Below are 17161 nucleotides of genomic sequence, written 5' to 3'. Positions count from 1 at the left end.
CACTGACCTCTGCCTCTGAAACCAATAATACATTACATTAACTGAATTTAAATTAAAAAAAAAAGGAAAGGCATAAAACTCAGTGCATTTTATCAAGCACTGCCAGTGGATATTGATGTTCATAGTTCTCAAACTACAATTTAGGAAATATATATCTTTGCAAATACAAAAAAAAAAAAATACCCTACTATACCTGAAAGAAGATGCTTTAAAAAAAAAACAAAAAACAGGCAAGAATCATCATCAGTGGATATTCAATCTAGAGGGAAGTTATGATGAGGATCAGGATATTGGCATGGTCTTTTTATTTTTTTTTTTTAAGATTTTTTGTCTTATTTATTTATTTATGAGAGACACAAAGAGAGAGAGAGAGGCAGAGACACAGGCAGAGGGAGAAGCAGGCTCCATGCAGGGTGCCTGATGTGGGACTTGATCCCGGGTCTCCAGGATCACGCCCTGGGCTGAAGGCGGCACTAAACCACTGAGCCACCCGGGCTGCCCTGCATGGTCTTAAAAGCCTCTCTCACACACTGTGTATTAGTTGCAAGAAGAAGAAAAAAAAAATCTGTTACACAGTGCAGAAAATGGGCAACACCTTGAATGGCCATCAAAATTAACATCACTAATGACAGATATCACGGAACTCCAAATGGGATACGTAGAAAAGGACACAACATCATCTAAGCAGAATTTTGGCCAGGAATGCATAAGCTCAATCTAATCAGGAGGAAACATCAGATAAATGAGAAATGAAAAAAGTTTTGTTTTTTAAAAGTGGGAGGGAAGTAGTATAGTCTTCAAATACACTTGAAATGAATAAAGAAAAAGGGATATGATGCTAAAGAGGCATGATAACTAAATGTTCTCCCATAGACTGAACCTTAAACTAGAAGGACGCTATAGAGAACACTGTCATTTCAACTGATAGAACTCGAACATGGGTAAAAAGTCTATCAATGTAAATTAACAAAGTAGGTAAGTGTACTATGATCATGTAACAATGTTCCTCTTATCATGAAATCAAACTAAAGTATGTAAGGGTAAAGAATTATGACATACATAACATCCTCAAAGGGCTCACAAAAAAATTATGTAGGCATATACATAACCAGGGAACACAACTGATAAAGAAAATGAGAGTAAATTACTGCTAACAGTCAAATCTAAGTAAAGAGAGTATGGGTGTTCTTTACATTATTTTTATTTGTAACTTTTTCTAGGTATGAAATTATTTCTAAATAGTTATTTTCCAAGTAGTAATGAAAACTACTAAAACCTAAATAATTATTTCAAAGTTAAAACAAAAAAAATACTGTCACTTCTTTGCACTTTCTTTTATCTTTCACTCACTATAGTCTTCTGGACCTGTTTTCTTCTCTTTGGCACCATACTGCAAGGCCAGTACTAAGTGCTTTTGATTGGTAATCCATTTAATCCCTACAATAAATTCTGTGAAGTACTCTGGGTAACCACCCCATGTTAGTGTTAAGGAAATTTAGGCTTAAACAGACTAAGTAATGGGCTCAAGTTTCAGAGCCAGTAGGAGGCCAAGTAAGACTAAAGCCAAGTTATAACTAGTGGGAAAGGACAAGCTCTTACTTCCTTTGTTATACTATCACTCGATGCCTTATAAACAAACACTGGCATCAATTTAATAATTTTTCTCTAATTTCTTCCCATAATTAAGAATCTCAAAAAAAAAAAAAGAATCTCTTATTTGGACTGTGAAGCAACCAGAACTGCTGTATCTGCTGATAGGAAAGTAAATTAATACAGTATGACTACTTTACAAAGCTAAACACATGCCTACTCAATAATCCAGCAATTCTAAGTTTATACCCAACAGAAATGTGTCCATATGTACACTAAAACACATAAATAAGAACATTAGTAGCTATTCATAAACACTCCAAAGTAGAACCAAGTCAAACATCCACCAACAATGGAATATATAATAAGCTGTAGTATAATCAGACAATGGAATACTATAAAGCAATGGTTCTCAGACTCTCTGGTCTCAGGAATTCTTTGCACTCTTAAGAAAATATTGAGGTTAACCATCCTCCCATCCCCCACCTCAAGAGCTTTAGTTTTTGCACATTATCACCACTAATACTTTCTCTGAGAAATTAAAACTGTGAAAATGTAATACACTGACTGAATCAGTAATGAAAACCTCCAAACAAATAAAAGCCCAGGATCAGATGGCTTCACCACTGAATTATACCAAACATTTGAAGAATTAATGCCAATCCTTCTCAAGGTCTTCCAAAAAACTGAAGAGGGAATACTTTCAAACTCATTCTGCAAGGCCAGCTTTACATTGTCACAAATCTAGACAAGGACAATTACAAAAGAAAATTATATGCCAATATCCCTGATAAACATAAATACAAAAATTCTCAACAAAATACTAGCAAATCAATTTCTATAGCATATTTAAAAGATTATATACCATAATTAAGTGGGATTCATCACTGGGACTCAAGGACAGTACAATAAAGGCCATATATAACAAGCCCACAATATGAACACCATATTCAATGGTAAAAAGCTGAAAGCTTTCTTCTAAGATCAGGAAAAAGGCAAAGATGCCCACTCTCATTGTTTCTATTCAACATAGTACTAAAAGTCCTGGCCAGAGCAATTAGTCATGGAAAAAAAAAGGGGGGGGGGCTTCCACACTGGAAAGAAACACACAAAACTATCTGTTTATACTTAACCAGATATATTGAAAACACTAAAGATTCTACCTAAAAAAAAAAAAAAAAAAAAAATTGAATACATGAATTCAGCAGTGTTGTAGGATACAAAATCAATACACAAAAATTAGTTGCATTTCTATATGTTAACAATGAACTATTCAAAAAAGAAATTAAGAAAACAACTTATGACAGCACCAAAAAGTAAAATACTTAACAATGAATTTTAAAAAGGTGAAAGATCTTATACATTGAAAACTGTAAGACACTGATTAAAGAAACTGAAGATGACACAGATAGATGACAAAATATCCTCTGTTCTTAGCATGTCCATACTATCCAAAGCAATCTACAGATTTAATGCAATCCCTATCAAAATTCTAATGGCATTTTTCACAGGAAAAAAAAATTCCAAAATTCATATGAAACCACAAAAGACACCAAGTATCCAAAGCAATCTTGAGCAAGATCCATCATACTGCCTGATTTCAAACTGTATTACAAAGCTATAGTAATCAAAAACAGTATGATATTAACATAAAGACAGGCACATGAACAGAAGGAACAGAATTATAAGCTCAGACATAAACCTACACACATATGGGCAACTAATCTTCAACAAAAGCAGTCTCTTCAATAAATGGTGTTAAGAAACTGCACATCCACATGCAAAAGAATAAAACTGAGCCTTTATATTACATTATACACAAAAACCAACTCGAAATGAATCACAGACTTGAATGTAAGACCTGAAACTATTAAACTCCTAGAAAACAGAAAAGAAGCTCCACTTGACATTGGTCTGAGCGATAACTTTTTTGATATGACACCAAAAGCTCCAGCAGTAAAAGCAGTACTAAACAAGCAGGACTATGTCAAACTAAAAAGCTTCTGTAAAAAGAAAAGAAAAAAGAAGAAAAGAAAAGAAAAGAAAGAAAAGAAAAGAAAAGAAAAGAAAAGAAAAGAAAAGAAAAGAAAAAGAAAGAAAAGAAAGAAGAAAAATAAAAGAAAGAAATTGTCAACAAAATGTAAAAGTCAACCTATAAAATGGGAGAAAACTTTGCAAACCATCTCTGATAAGGAGTTAATATCCAAAGTAGGTAAGGAACTCATGCAACTCAATAGCAAAAAAACAACCTGATTTCAGAAAGGGTAAAGGGGGCACCTGGTGGCTCAAATATCTGCCTTCTGCTCAGGTCATGAATCTTAGGTTCCTGGATCAGCCCTGGTTAGCTCCCTGCTCAGCTTTTCCCTCTTCCTCTGCTCCTCCCCACCACTCATACTCACACATAGTCTCTTTCTCTTCTGTCTCAAATCAATAAAATTATTTAAAAAAAAAAGAATTAAACATACATTTTTCGAAAAAAGACATAAAAGTGGCTAGTAGGTACATGAAAAAAAAGTTCATCACTAAGTATTAGGGAAATCTAAACTTTACACCTATTAGAATGACTATCATCAAAAAAACAAGAGATAATGTGCTAGTGAAGATGTAGACCAAAGGAAATTCTTTGTGCACTCCTGTTGGGAATGTAAACTGATATAGATGCTATGGAAAACAATAGGAAGGTTCCTAAAAAAATTAAAAATAGAACTACCACATGATTCAGGAATCCAATTTTTGGGTATAAATCCAAAGATGATGACATGACTATCTCAATGAAATACCTGCACTCCCATATTCACTGAAGTGTTTATTCACAACAGCCGACATGGAAACAACCTAAGTGTCCAACAGTAGATGGATGGATAAAGAAAATAGGGTACATATACACAATGGAATAGTATTCAGCCATAAAAAAAAGAAGAAAATCCAGGCATTTGTGACAACCTTGATAGCATAATGCTAAGTGAAATAAGTCAAACAGTGAAAGATAAGTACACTATATATGTATTCCACCTATGCAGGGACTCTAAAAACATGATACTAATAGAAATAGGAACAGAAAGGTGGTTGCCAGGGGCTGTGGAGTGGGGGAAATGTGAGATGTTGGTCAAAGCACAAAAACTTCAGTTGTAAAATAGTTTCCAGGGATCTAATGTACAGCATGGTTACTGTAGTTAATGATATTGTATTATATACTACAAAGTTGGTATGACATTAAAGTTTTAATGTTCTTACCATAATAACAAAATGGTAACGAAGTAAAATGTATGTTAACTAGCCTTATTGTGATAAACATTTCACAACATATGCATGTATCAAATCATCACATTATACACCTTAAACCTACACAATGATATATATCAACTATATCTCAATAAAGGTGGGGAAAGAAAGAGATGAGTCTATACAGATAATCCAAACTGGATTACTTAAAATAGACACTCAAAAATTACTTAAAATAGACATATCTTCTTATGCATAGTTCTAGCAGACTATTAAAATTAATTCAATCTTCTCTAGTTTATACAATATGATGACATAATAAGCATGGAAGTACACCAAGCCTTCTCTCTCCCAAAAACAGGGAAAACAGCTTTAAAGTGAGCTATGTACCACTGAATTTTTTAAAATAATCCATCATCCTGGTTTAAAGAAAAATCTAAGTAATATGATACATAGTATTTTTTTTAAGATTTTATTTATTTATTTATAAGAGACACAGGCAGAAGGAAAAGCAAGCTCCCTGTGGGGAGCCTAACGCAGGACTCGATCCCTGGATCCCAGGATCATGACCCAAGCCAAAGGAAGACGCTCAACCACTGAGCTACCAGGTGCCCCTGATACATAGCATTTCTAAACCCAAATATAAAACTAGTTTGACAGATTTTTCTTTTTTTTTTTTTTAATTTTTTATTAATTTATGATAGTCACAGAGAGAGAGCGAGAGAGAGAGGCAGAGAGAGAAGCAGGCTCCATGCACCGGGAGCCCGACGTGGGATTCGATCCCGGGTCTCCAGGATCGCGCCCTGGGCCAAAGGCAGGCGCCAAACCGCTGCGCCACCCAGGGATCCCTTGACAGATTTTTCTAAATTATTCTTAAAATCTCACTTCAAGGTGTCCTGACTACATTGTGTAACATTATCAAAAGAATAAGGACAGCAGTGATTTATTAAATAAACTACCATGCTATTTGGTCTTCAAAATTAACATGTATATATTACAATTGATACATTAGTTAGTTCTGTCAAAAGATCTGTAATCAGAACAACCTATTACTAATCAATGAAAATTAAATTAGCAAATGAAAATTCTCTTACTAGGCACATATAATATTAGGTTTACTAATTTTGAGACTAAACAAGATGCACAGGAAGAACTGAGCTCATATATGTGCTATCAAGCATATAATCATGATTTTTAAGTTGTGGCAGAAAACCTTCTCAAATATTCTAAATTTCAAAAATTATCCAAGGTTATAACAGTTGGTACTTGAATTTGGAAATATTGTGATTTCTGTGAAACACTTGGATTTCTTGCTGTTCGGTTCTAACCAACCATACCAGGTAAATATTCCAAGGAATTTTTTCCTGGTATATTTCCTGATTAAATGACTTGAATTTTAAAGTGTTGTAATTAGCACTTTTCTCTTTTTTAAACATAGAATGTTGAAATGTAGTATTACTTCAATAACCTTAAAGATACTTCAATACTATTTAAACCCTAATATTTTAAAATAGGCCAGTTTTTAAAAAGAAATCTGATATAATAGTTGTGATGGGGTATGAGTACCTCAAAAATATTTTTCCAGATGTAAATAGTATCAAACTTTTTCCTCCTGTGTTCTCTCCACTTACAAAGACCCATTAAATCCCCTCCAAAAGAACAGACAACAAAAAAAACCTTTCTATCCACCCACCTACAAAGGTTTCCCTAGAGTAAACAAAACAAAACAAAAAGGATGTTTACCATGACAGTAAGAGAAGGAAGAATGCTAATGAACCTTCCATTTCTCTACCAACACCCAGATAGCTGCTGTCTTTCGACTTCTAATATGGGTCCCCTTGGCTGTGAACACTGGGTTGCCTAACACAAACGGGAATCTGGAGCTCTAACATCTTTGCTTTCTCTCCTATAGCAGAGATGTTTAAATTCCAAACTAGAGACAGAGTCCTAAATATTAACACAGCCTGTCTCTTGTAAATTTCCTCTTTCATTTCATTTGAAACAGAGTCTCAACACTAACTATAAAGTATGAAATGAAAAAAATCTGTTGTATATTAAAGCACATATGTCATCAGTATCCACAGGAATACTAGAAAATCTAGATTCAAATTATCTGTGCCTCTTTTATAAACAAAATATTTTCTGTTCTAAAAACAAAAGTTGTCAACAGATCAGAACCAGTATGCTTACATATCCTGACTCTTAGCAGGAAATAAACAAGTAAAAAAGACTGAGGGAAGCATTCAGGTAAAGAAAGAAAAAATAAAGAATTTTTATTTAATGTACAGGAAAACCATTGCTCACCTGATATTGAGGGTAAAATGCATAATATGTGACTGAAAAAAGCTTAAAGGAACTTTAATAGAAGTATTTTATTTGGACTCAAATATAAATTATTAAAACTATTTTAAAACACAATGACTTGGGATCCCTGGGTGGCGCAGCGGTTTGGCACCTGCCTTTGGCCCAGGGCGCGATCCTGGAGACCCCGGATCGAATCCCACGTCAGGCTCCCGGTGCATGGAGCCTGCTTCTCCCTCTGCCTATGTCTCTGCCTCTCTCTCTCTCTCTATGTGACTATCATAAATAAATAAAATTAAAAAAAAAAAAAAAAAAACACAATGACTTTTAATTATATTGCAATAAGGCTTCTGTAACTACTATTCATCAATTCAACCAGTATTTAAATGCCAAGCATTAGAATAAGTAAAACTTTAATTATAATAATAATTAACATTTTTGAGAGTTTCACATATATAATGAAATTAGAACCTAGTACTTTTTTATGTAACAACCCTATGAATAGATACCACTTTGGCCCAATCTCACAGATGAGAAAAAAAGGAATTTAAAAGAACTTGCTCATAGATGTATAACTAACTATAAGGGACTAGGCTAGAAATCAAATACAAGTAATAACTCAACTAATGGAGTACCTTAATCACTGTTGTAGATGGTCATAATGAAGTCTTGGGAGACACAGGCAATACTGGTTAATGATATAACGAAAGTACAAATAAAGTGCCTTGACAGCATAAGAGACATAGTCACTGCCTACTACAAGTTCCCTTACTAAGAAGGAAGTCAAAATATTCTGTGCCAGTTTAAGGAGTAAAAGTATTACTAATACTTAGACAAATTGTATTAGTAAGTATATATTTTAAAATCTAGAATCCAAAATAAATAAATTAATTAAATTAAATAAAATCTAGAATCCATGAGAGCTGGCATTCAATTTCATTTCTGTTTAAAACCTGTCAGACTTCCTTTGAAAAACAGGATCTCATTTCTGGTAATCTTTCAAAACAAGAACAGGTAAATTATCAGCAAACATGCAAAGGGAGGAATTACAAACACAGGATGTCTTCACAAAAGAATAAAATCATTCTTCAAGGGGGCCTCCAAGATCTCCTGTTCCTCCCTCAAGTAAAACTGAAAATTAGAGATTTTTTTAGTCTACATAAAGGATATCATCTACCATTAATGTTTGCTATCTTTCTACCAAAGAAGTCAAAATCAGAAGAGGTTAAAAACAGAATTCAAGGAGTAAACAACAAATACATTGTGTAAACAACAAATACAGGCAATTTCAAGAGAGAAAATTAAGATGGAAATGGATGAAACTGAAGGCAAGAAACTTAATTTGTAACAGAACTAGCAACATAATGTTAGAGTCAAGGATAGACTAGGTATAAAGGAAGAAGTCGATCATTAATCCTTAAACTACCACCCAAATTACAGAGAACTTGTACCTCTTTATACGAAACAAAAAAAAATCACATTATTTTTATATAATTTACTAGAATCCTTCCTGAGATCTGGGAGAAATCTATAGTAGGCTTGGTAGGAGATGATTAAAGTCTGGTCTATGGAAAGGCACCTGGGTGGCTCACTTAAGTATTCCACTCTCGGTTTTGACTCTGGTGGTAATATGAGGGTCCTGAGATCGAGCTCCCTGCTGGGCTCAGGGTGGAGTCTGCTTAAGTCTTTCACTCTCTCTACCTCTGCCCCCTACATGCTGGCCACATTTGCTTGCGTACACACACACTCTAAGGTAGATAAATAAACCTTAAAAAAAAAAAAGGGTCTAGTCTAGGGCAATAGATTTTTAAAATAAGACCACACACACACTCTAAGATAGATAAATAAACCTTAAAAAAAAAAAAAGGGTCTAGTCTAGGGCAATAGATTTTAAAATAAGACCCACACACACACTCTAAGATAGATAAATAAACCTTAAAAAAAAAAAAAAAAAAGGTCTAGTCTAGGGCAATAGATTTTAAAATAAGACCACAGAGGAAGCTACATGACAGTGTAGAATAACCATATACAGTTTCTGGCACATTAACTCACCTCTTCTTTAAAATAACACAGAGGCATTCACCAAGATTTTATATACACTCAGAGGGGTCATCTAGGTGATAAGTAGGCCAGTATATTGCATGTGCTTTGAAGTTCACATTATGGCATAGATTCCAAAGGCCTTCTTAGAAAAAGTTGTTAGAATTTACAATGGAGAGGCACCTGGGTTGCTCAGCCAGTTAAGCATCTGCCTTCAGCTCAGGCAGGTATTGATCCCAGGGCAACAGAGTCCCAGGTCAGACTCCCTGCTCAGCCGGGGGTAACCTGCTTCTCCCACTCCCCACCGCCTCCTTGTGCCCTGCTCTCTGCGTCAAGTAAATAAATAAAATCTTTTTTTTTTTTAAGATTTATTTATTTATTCATGATAGACAGAGAGAGAGAGAGGCAGAGACACAGGCAGAGGGAGAAGCAGGCTCCATGCCGGGAGCACGACGCAGGACTCGATCCCGGGACTCCAGGATCAAGCCCTGGGCCAAAGGCAAGCGCTAAACCGCTGAGGCACCCAGCCAGGGATCCCCAATAATTTTTTTTTTTTTTAAGGCTCCTGGGTGCTTAGATGGTTAACCATCTGCCTTTGGCTCAGGTCATGATTCCAGGATCCTGGGATCCAGCCCCAAGTCAGGCTCCTTGCTCAGCGGGGAACCTGCTTCTCCCTCTCCCTGTCGCTCCCCGTGCTTGTGCACCATGCTTTCTTTACATCAAATAAATTTTTAAAAAAAATTTTTTTAATAAATTAAAGAATTTGCACTGGAGATAGCTTTCATGTAACTATAGGAGATGTCGCCATCCAGTAATCTCCCACTAGGAAAACCTCCTTAGGATGCTGTTTATTTTTTCTCTTAGTAATAAAAGCAGAAAGCAATGTCCAGCTACAGGGAGTTTATAGTAACTCACAGAGACCCTCAGAGTTCACGCTTCCCCTGAATATTCAGGCTTCATTAACATTTAGCATCAGAATCTCAAAATTGGGCAGCCCTGGTGGCTCAGCGCTTTAGCGCCGCCTACAGCCCAGGGCGTGATCCTGGAGACCCGGGATCGAGTCCCACACGTCAGGCGTCGGGCTCCCTGCGTGGAGCCTGCTTCTCCCTCTGCCTGTGTCTCTGCCTCTGCCTCTGCCTCTGTCTCTCTCTCTCTCGATTAAATAAATAAAACCTTAAAAAAAAAAAAAAGAATCTCAAAATTGCTGGTGTCAAATGCAAGCTAAGGTGTGTACGAATCTGTCCAGAGTCGAAGCACAGACTTTGGGAGCAAAGTATTTGGTTGTCACAGATCTAGAAGCACAACTCAGATACAAAATTCCTGTAACATTACCAGAAGAGTTTTATTGAAAAGCTGTAATGCAAGTCTTAGTAATTAATGTGCGCAATCTAAAATAAAAAAGTTTCCCAGGATTCCTAAACTGTTACATACGGAATTCAAAGGATGACAGCAGTGAATTACTTGTGAAAAACATATTTCTTTTTCTTTTCAAAGTTATTCCTCGGTGACTACGAAGCAAATGAAAACATTGTTTACTCAGCGCAATTAGGAATTGTTTTAAGACACCCACTTTTTTTGAATTACAAAGATACTTAATCTTAAATTAGTACCAAGAAATTAAAGCAATCGCAACTACTTCTAAATGTGGCCAATTAAGCCTACAGAACAGGGTAAGGAAAAGCCCCCATACACATCACAACAACAATTTCTGTACAATTTTATTTTGGTAAAAACCACCCGAGTCCACGGACATCAGACCAGAAACTTTAAAAACCCTACAAAACCTTCTAAGGTCCGACTCAGTGCCTCGATGCCGGACATGTCTCCACCTCCTTTGGCTCTCAAGCGCCGGGGCCCGGGGACCCCAGGGGGGCGAGCGGGCGGGCGCTCGTGGCCTGGGCGCCGCGATTCGAGGCCGACCCCGGCTGACTCCGGGCGCGGACCGGCCACGGGCTTCGCGGGAGCCCCCCGCCCCCGCCCCCGCCCCCGCCCCCCACTCACCGTGAAGCGCTGGTCGCCGACGCTGCCCACGGAGAAGCAGTGGTCCCCGGGGTTCACGGCCCCGGTCAGGACCTGGTGCAGGTTCATGTCCGCGCCTTAGTCCAGCAACGGACGCCGCGTCCGGCTCATGCCCCGGTCGGCTGCCGCGTCCCTCCCCCCTTCCCTCAGGGGCGGCGGCCGCTCTTGGGCGGCGACGGCGGCCGCGACAGGCGCCTGGAGCCGGAGCCGCTCTGCTGGGGCCCGCAGCTCATCCCGAGCCCCGGCGGCCGAGGCCCGGAGGGGGCGGGCCGCGGAGAGGGCGCCGCGCGGCGCCAGTCGCGCACCTGTCACAGCCCGCGCGGGCCCAGGTGAAGCTCCGGGTCGACTCAAGGGCCGACGCCCCAGGCCGACTCCCCGGGGCAGGGCCGCGCCGTCCGCACGCTTCCTCTGGGCTCGGGGCGGCCGGCCCAGTCCCAGCCTCAGTGGCGCAGGCAGCACGCGCGCCCGCCTTCCTCGTCTGACCTGTCCCTTCCCGGCTCCGGTGCCCGCCACCCCCACTGGCCTTTGCCGCTCACTACGCGTCGCTAGGTCCCCTCGGCCGAAGTACCGCGAGACTTCGCGCGGCGGAGAGGGGTACTGCGGGAAGGGACTCACTTCTTTACCACAGTTTACGGATCAGCAAGTGTGAGAAGCCAACGCCTCGTCTAGTCAGATGCTGGCCAATCCCGAGCGCCAGTCCGCCTCGGCCCCGCCCACCAGTGGAGGACGGGCCAATCCCTTCGAGGCTGGTGAGTGAGTCCGTCGGTTTGAGTGCTGAGCAGAAAGGAGCTTAGAAGAAAACGCAGCGAGCCTAGAACGAGGTGGGGATACTCCGCTTATGCTTTAGGTTAGGGCTTAATCCGTCGGGTCGGAAAGCCTGCCTGAAAGGAAGAAGTGCATTATAAATGCGGTTGCGGTGTCCTCCGTTCTGGTTGGACTACAAGTCCCGACAAGCACCGCTCCCCGAGGCGGCCCTTCGGGGACTCGAAATAGAAGTGACCCTTCTTGCGTCCTCCGTCCCGGCGTCATGGTTTCCCCAGCTTTCCGCGCATTTCCGACGCGCTGAGCAGGGTGATTTTGGAAGACGTTAATACTCGACAACTGTTAAAGTGAAGCGTTTTCGGCTAAGTTTTCCTTAACAAAGGTTTTGAAGTAGTGCTCGTACCACTACTGCACCAGCCCTAGGTTGAGAGTTTGTTTCGCAAAAACAAAAACTAAGGAATCCAAAATGATTACTCTAACAGTTGCGACAGCTAGATACCTTCAGTATATTCAGACACAAGTTTTGTGTTATTATTGATCAAAGTCTATTTATACATTTACTTGCATATATTTAAGCCTCTGACTGTCCGTTCCGTCTCTGTATCTTGAGTGTCTAGCGCGGCGCCTGTTCCAGGGCAGGTGTTGAGTACATGATAAATCGATGAATGTAAATAGGAATTCTCCACCTAAAAAGAGTAGTTTGTTAAAAATTGCTAAATTGATTTTTATATACTTTTGTTGTGGCATTAAAAAAAAACTTTCATACTAATACTTGGATGGGAGGGTATTAGTTTTATCTCTTTATGCTTTGCCAAAAATGTTTGCGATGTACCTTTATTTTGCAATAGAAACTTACTTTAAAAACAAGCTTAAGGGCACCTGGGTGGCTCAGTGGTTGAGCGTCTCCCTTTGGCTCAGGTCGTGATCCTGGGGTCCTGGGATCCAGTCCGCATCAGGCTCCTGCATGGAGCCTGCTTCTCCCTCTGCCTGTGTCTCTAACTCCTCTGTGTCTCTCATGAATAAATAAATAAATAAAATCTTAAAAAAAAAAAAAGTTTAAGAGCCATCCCCTCTTTTTTAATTTGAAAGATGTAAATGGATTCTATTATTTGTCCCAATCTCTTTAAAACAGTAAGACTTAAAACTTAATTTGTCTTTAAAAAAAAACATTTTATTGAGATCTAACATAAACTTAATTTCTATTTTAATTATTAATTGAAATCTGATTCCAAGTGGCTTTAAGTCAGTTTTATATTTTAGATTCTAAATGAAGTTTTTCTGTGTCCCACGAAAATTGTATGTGGCCCAACATATTTACTCATTCTATCCTGATCAGTTTTTGGTTTTCAAGGGCATGCAGTACAACAGAATAAAAGAAACTGAGTGACCTAGTAGTTAGGAAATCTGAAATCTACTCCTGATCTCACATTAGCTATATACGACCTTGGAAAGATTTGACTAACTCTCCTCATCTGTAAAATCAGCAAGTTTAACCTATCAACAACATTTTGTTTGCCATTTTCATTTCTGCAACTCACTACATCTATTAGTTTTTATTAAATTCCTTCAACCTTAAGTGAGACTACCTGAATTTGAATCCTAGCCTTACCACCCTCTTAGATTATTTAATCTCTGTGCTTTACTTATCTATAAACAAGAAATAGTAGTAGATTTTCTTTATATAATTATCATGAGGATTAATGAGAACAGTGTTGGGTGCCTGGGTGGCTAATTTGGTTAAGTGTCTGCCTTTGGCTCAGGTCATGATCCCAGGGTCCTGTATTCGAGTCCCTCATCATGCTCCCTGCTCAGCAGAGAGTCCGCTTCTCCCTATACCCTTCTCCCCTGCTTATGATCACACTCTCATGCTCATCACACTTTCTCAAATAATTTTATTTAAAAAATGAGAACAGTGTTTGGCACATAGAATTCAGTAGATATTAGCCATTATTATTATTATTATCATTATTACTAAATAAACCTAGCCTTTCAACGTATTTTTACTCTTTTTAAGGTTTTCCAGATAGTGTCAAACCTCAGTCCAAATCACACTTTCCAGGGATGCTTGAAATTGTCACAGATGTTCCGAGGACATTCTAGTCTATCTAAAACCGTGGCACTACAATACCTAATGAAAAGCAAATGTATTCTTTTGCTTCTTATTCATCAGAAATACTTCTACTTTATTAAATTGCCCATTAAACAACCTTTCTTTGATATACAGTAGATAAACTGTTTCATTGAAACAACTGAATGCTAGTAACTTATCTTTTTTTCTTCCCCTGCAACTCCTGTCAAGTGTCTGGTTTTATACAGCCCTGAGCTAAGAATTTTTTTTACATTTTTAAATGGCTGAAAATATCAATAGAAGAATATTACTTAATGCTATGTGAAAATTATATAAAGTTTACATGTCCATAAATAAAATTAAATTGGGATACAGCCATGCATAATCATTTAGGTATTATCTATGGGAGCTTTCACACTACCAATGCAGAGCTGAATACAGTTAACCATTGAACAATGCAGAAGTTCCAGTCTCAAAGAGGAAGAGGGAATTTAATTAGACTCAATAAGTAGTGACAGTGTAAAAAACAACAAACAGGCTAACCTCGGAGATCCTGGGAGAAAAAAAGGAACATATATATTTATAGGAAGCCCACCCAGATTGAGAAGTATTCGTGCCTGTTCTTCACTTTCTGATTTCCTGAAATCCTTGTCAGTACCCTCTTCCCTGCCACCCTCATCCTAAACTCATTAATATAAATTCCTATCTCTCCAGTCCTTGTGCCATGGGAGCCACCAATAAGAGTTTCAGCCAATACTCAATAGATGAGATTGGAGGTAAACAGAGTCCCTCATCCTATAACTAAGGCTGAATCAGGGGGACTATGTTGCTGGACTTTCACACAACCATTTGGAACTTACTGGTTCATAAAAATAAAATGAGAGTGTCTGTACATCTAAGACACCAACTGACCCAGGAATCTGCCTGTACTGGCAACAGCAACAGCAACCTTGCTATAGCAAAATCGTTCAGGGATATTACAGGTTAAATAGATAGTCGAGCAATGAAATAGGACCCTAGCCATCATTTGCAATATTGTTACTATAAAAAAGTTAATTCTAATACCTCTAAAATTTGGAGATGGCCATTTAATGCTCCTTGGCTCACACTCACTTGCTCAGCTTAAGAGTTCTCCCCCCATAAGCCCTTCAAGGGCAGTTATTTATAAAAGCTACTATTTATTAAGCACCCACTCTACACTATCATGGGTATTTTATTTCATTTAAATCTCAATAAATTCTATATTACAAATGAAGAAACCTAAACTAAAAAAAGAGACTAAATATTGCCCAAGGTTATATTAGATTTGGATCATTATCACCACCCAAGGATTTGAACTCAGATTTCTTGGGCTGCAAAGTTCCCCTCTAAGTGCTCTCCAAAGACCCCTGAATCCCAAAGTGAATACCAGCAGAGTACTACTTACCTCCTTGCTGACAAGGTGAGACACAAAGATGAGATGACTTCTTTAAGTTGGATCTCCAGTGGTTTTCTAGGAGAAAGAACCATCTTCCCCAAATACTTTTCTTTTCCCCTTCTTAAAGATAGAGGAAAAGGTGTGACCTCTTTACCTTGACCCACTCCCAAACTATAAAGACCGTACTTTGTTGAAAAATAAAATAAACATCTCCAGCCAAAAACCTTCTGATACTTTCCTACCACTAAGGGAAATGTTGTGGGGTGGGGCCGGCATACTGAGGTTTGGATTCATTTTCCCACCTCCTTCTGCTTTGATCACAGTTCTTTTCTCTCTCAGCAAATGCCAGAGAACACAAACACAAAAACATGAGACAAAACCAGCAAGATCACCCTCCAACTGGGCCACTCCCAAACCCTCTCCCTTCACTGACTGCATCAGAAGGCTGCAGGTAAGAGGCACAGTGCTCCTTTCTCAGATCAGGTGGGGCAAAGTTTATAAATTAGAATAAATTAACGAGGGCAGGAGAGGAGCACAACTTTGTGCTGGGAGGGCCCCTTCTATCCAACACACAAGAGAGTTGATGGGAGGCGGGGGGCGTTTCCAAAGGCCTCTACAGTAGGGATAAGAGCACTGGGGACAGAAGTCAGCTTTTCCTCCATGTTCTTTCCAACCCAAGCAGAAGAATTAAGAGTGGAGAGGGAAGACACACACAAGGAAAAATGTATACCAATTAGGTAGATATTCACTTAGTTAAAGGCAAATACTTCTAGGAAAGTCTTGGAATTAAGTAAGTCATACAGATGAGTTGTGGCTTTAATCTGACTGTGACTCTCCTCCTGCCTATTGGAGTTTTCATTAGGCAGAAATAGAAGAGATGTAATTTTGCTCTCATTTGCTTTCTCTGCCATTGTGGGGTGTGTGTTGTTGACTCTGCTGTGTCTTCTCCCAAGATTTTGAGGATCAAGCAATTCCTGGCAAAGAGACAAAAGTGGAATTGTCCCAAAATCAATGGATTTGGATGAAAATTGGTAGTAGAACCAATTACAACTGCAAGAGAAGACATTGGAGAAGCACCAGTTCGGGTCTCTAAGGAATTATACATGAGATGGTGCTCATCTATGCCCTTTTAAGGTCAATTACATCTTACTATATCACTGAAAATATCACTGCCATCTGGATAGCTGGACATGTTTTATTGGGAGAACACCTCTTCCTTTTATTTTATACTTGTGCACTAGTAGCTTGGTTTAGTAATAAATATGTGAGACCTTTTGTTTGGGAAAAAAAAAAGGGAGTGAGGAGAGTGTAGAAGGGAGAGGCCATATGGCAGACAGCAGCAGGAAGTTTTGTTTAGCCAGAAGCAACCTGAGGTCAATGGACTCTGGAAAGGTAATGAAGAAAAGGGTCTATCCCAATCAAGATCCTGTCAAGTTGGGATCCCTGGGTGGTGCAGCGGTTCGGCACCTGCCTTTGGCCCAGGGCGTGATCCTGGAGACCCGGGATTGAATCCCACGTCGGGCTCCCGGTGCATGGAGCCTGCTTCTCCCTCTGCCTGTGTCTCTGCCTCTCTCTCTCTCTGTGTGTGTGACTATCATAAATAAAAATTAAAAAAAAAAAAAAAGATCCTGTCAACTTATTTTGTGGGTACTGGCAAATTGATTCTGAAATTTTATAAAGAGGAAAAAGACACACAACCAGTGAACACAGTACTGAAGAAGAAGAACAAAGTAGAAGTACTG

At 39.0% G+C, this 17161-nt stretch overlaps 2 protein-coding genes across 11 annotated transcripts in view; one reads left to right on the top strand and one right to left on the bottom strand.

The window, feature by feature from the left end:
• The window catches only part of DMXL1 (Dmx like 1), a 128046-nt gene extending 116430 nt beyond the window's left edge, over positions 1 to 11616 (bottom strand). For 8 of the 9 annotated variants that reach the window (XM_035697064.2, XM_035697065.2, XM_035697066.2 and 5 more), the window contains exon 1: positions 11155 to 11293. In XM_035697064.2, the coding sequence (XP_035552957.1) occupies positions 11155 to 11241 (87 nt within the window). In that variant the 5' untranslated portion in view covers positions 11242 to 11293. Of the gene's footprint in view, positions 1 to 11154; positions 11294 to 11477 lie in introns of those variants that run through there. The other variant, XM_035697072.2, reaches the window with a different exon arrangement.
• Positions 11282 to 16715, top strand: LOC112659602 (skin secretory protein xP2-like). Of its 2 annotated transcripts, none has more exons than XM_049115971.1 (3): positions 11282 to 11921; positions 15759 to 15870; positions 16373 to 16715. In XM_049115971.1, the coding sequence occupies exon 1, from the start codon at positions 11282 to 11284 to the stop codon at positions 11819 to 11821; it is 540 nt and encodes a 179-aa protein (XP_048971928.1). In that variant the 3' UTR covers positions 11822 to 11921; positions 15759 to 15870; positions 16373 to 16715. The 2 variants fall into 2 exon arrangements, 1 of the variants encoding a protein (XP_048971928.1); XR_003136412.3 differs by having other exon boundaries at positions 11738 to 11993.
• Positions 16716 to 17161: the final 446 nt, after the last annotated feature.

This window comes from Canis lupus, chromosome 11, assembly GCF_003254725.2.
Source record: "Canis lupus dingo isolate Sandy chromosome 11, ASM325472v2, whole genome shotgun sequence".
NCBI classification, from domain to species: domain Eukaryota; kingdom Metazoa; phylum Chordata; class Mammalia; order Carnivora; family Canidae; genus Canis; species Canis lupus.
The sequence above is the reverse complement of the archived record's forward strand: the minus strand, read 5'-3'. Positions and strand labels throughout refer to the sequence as shown.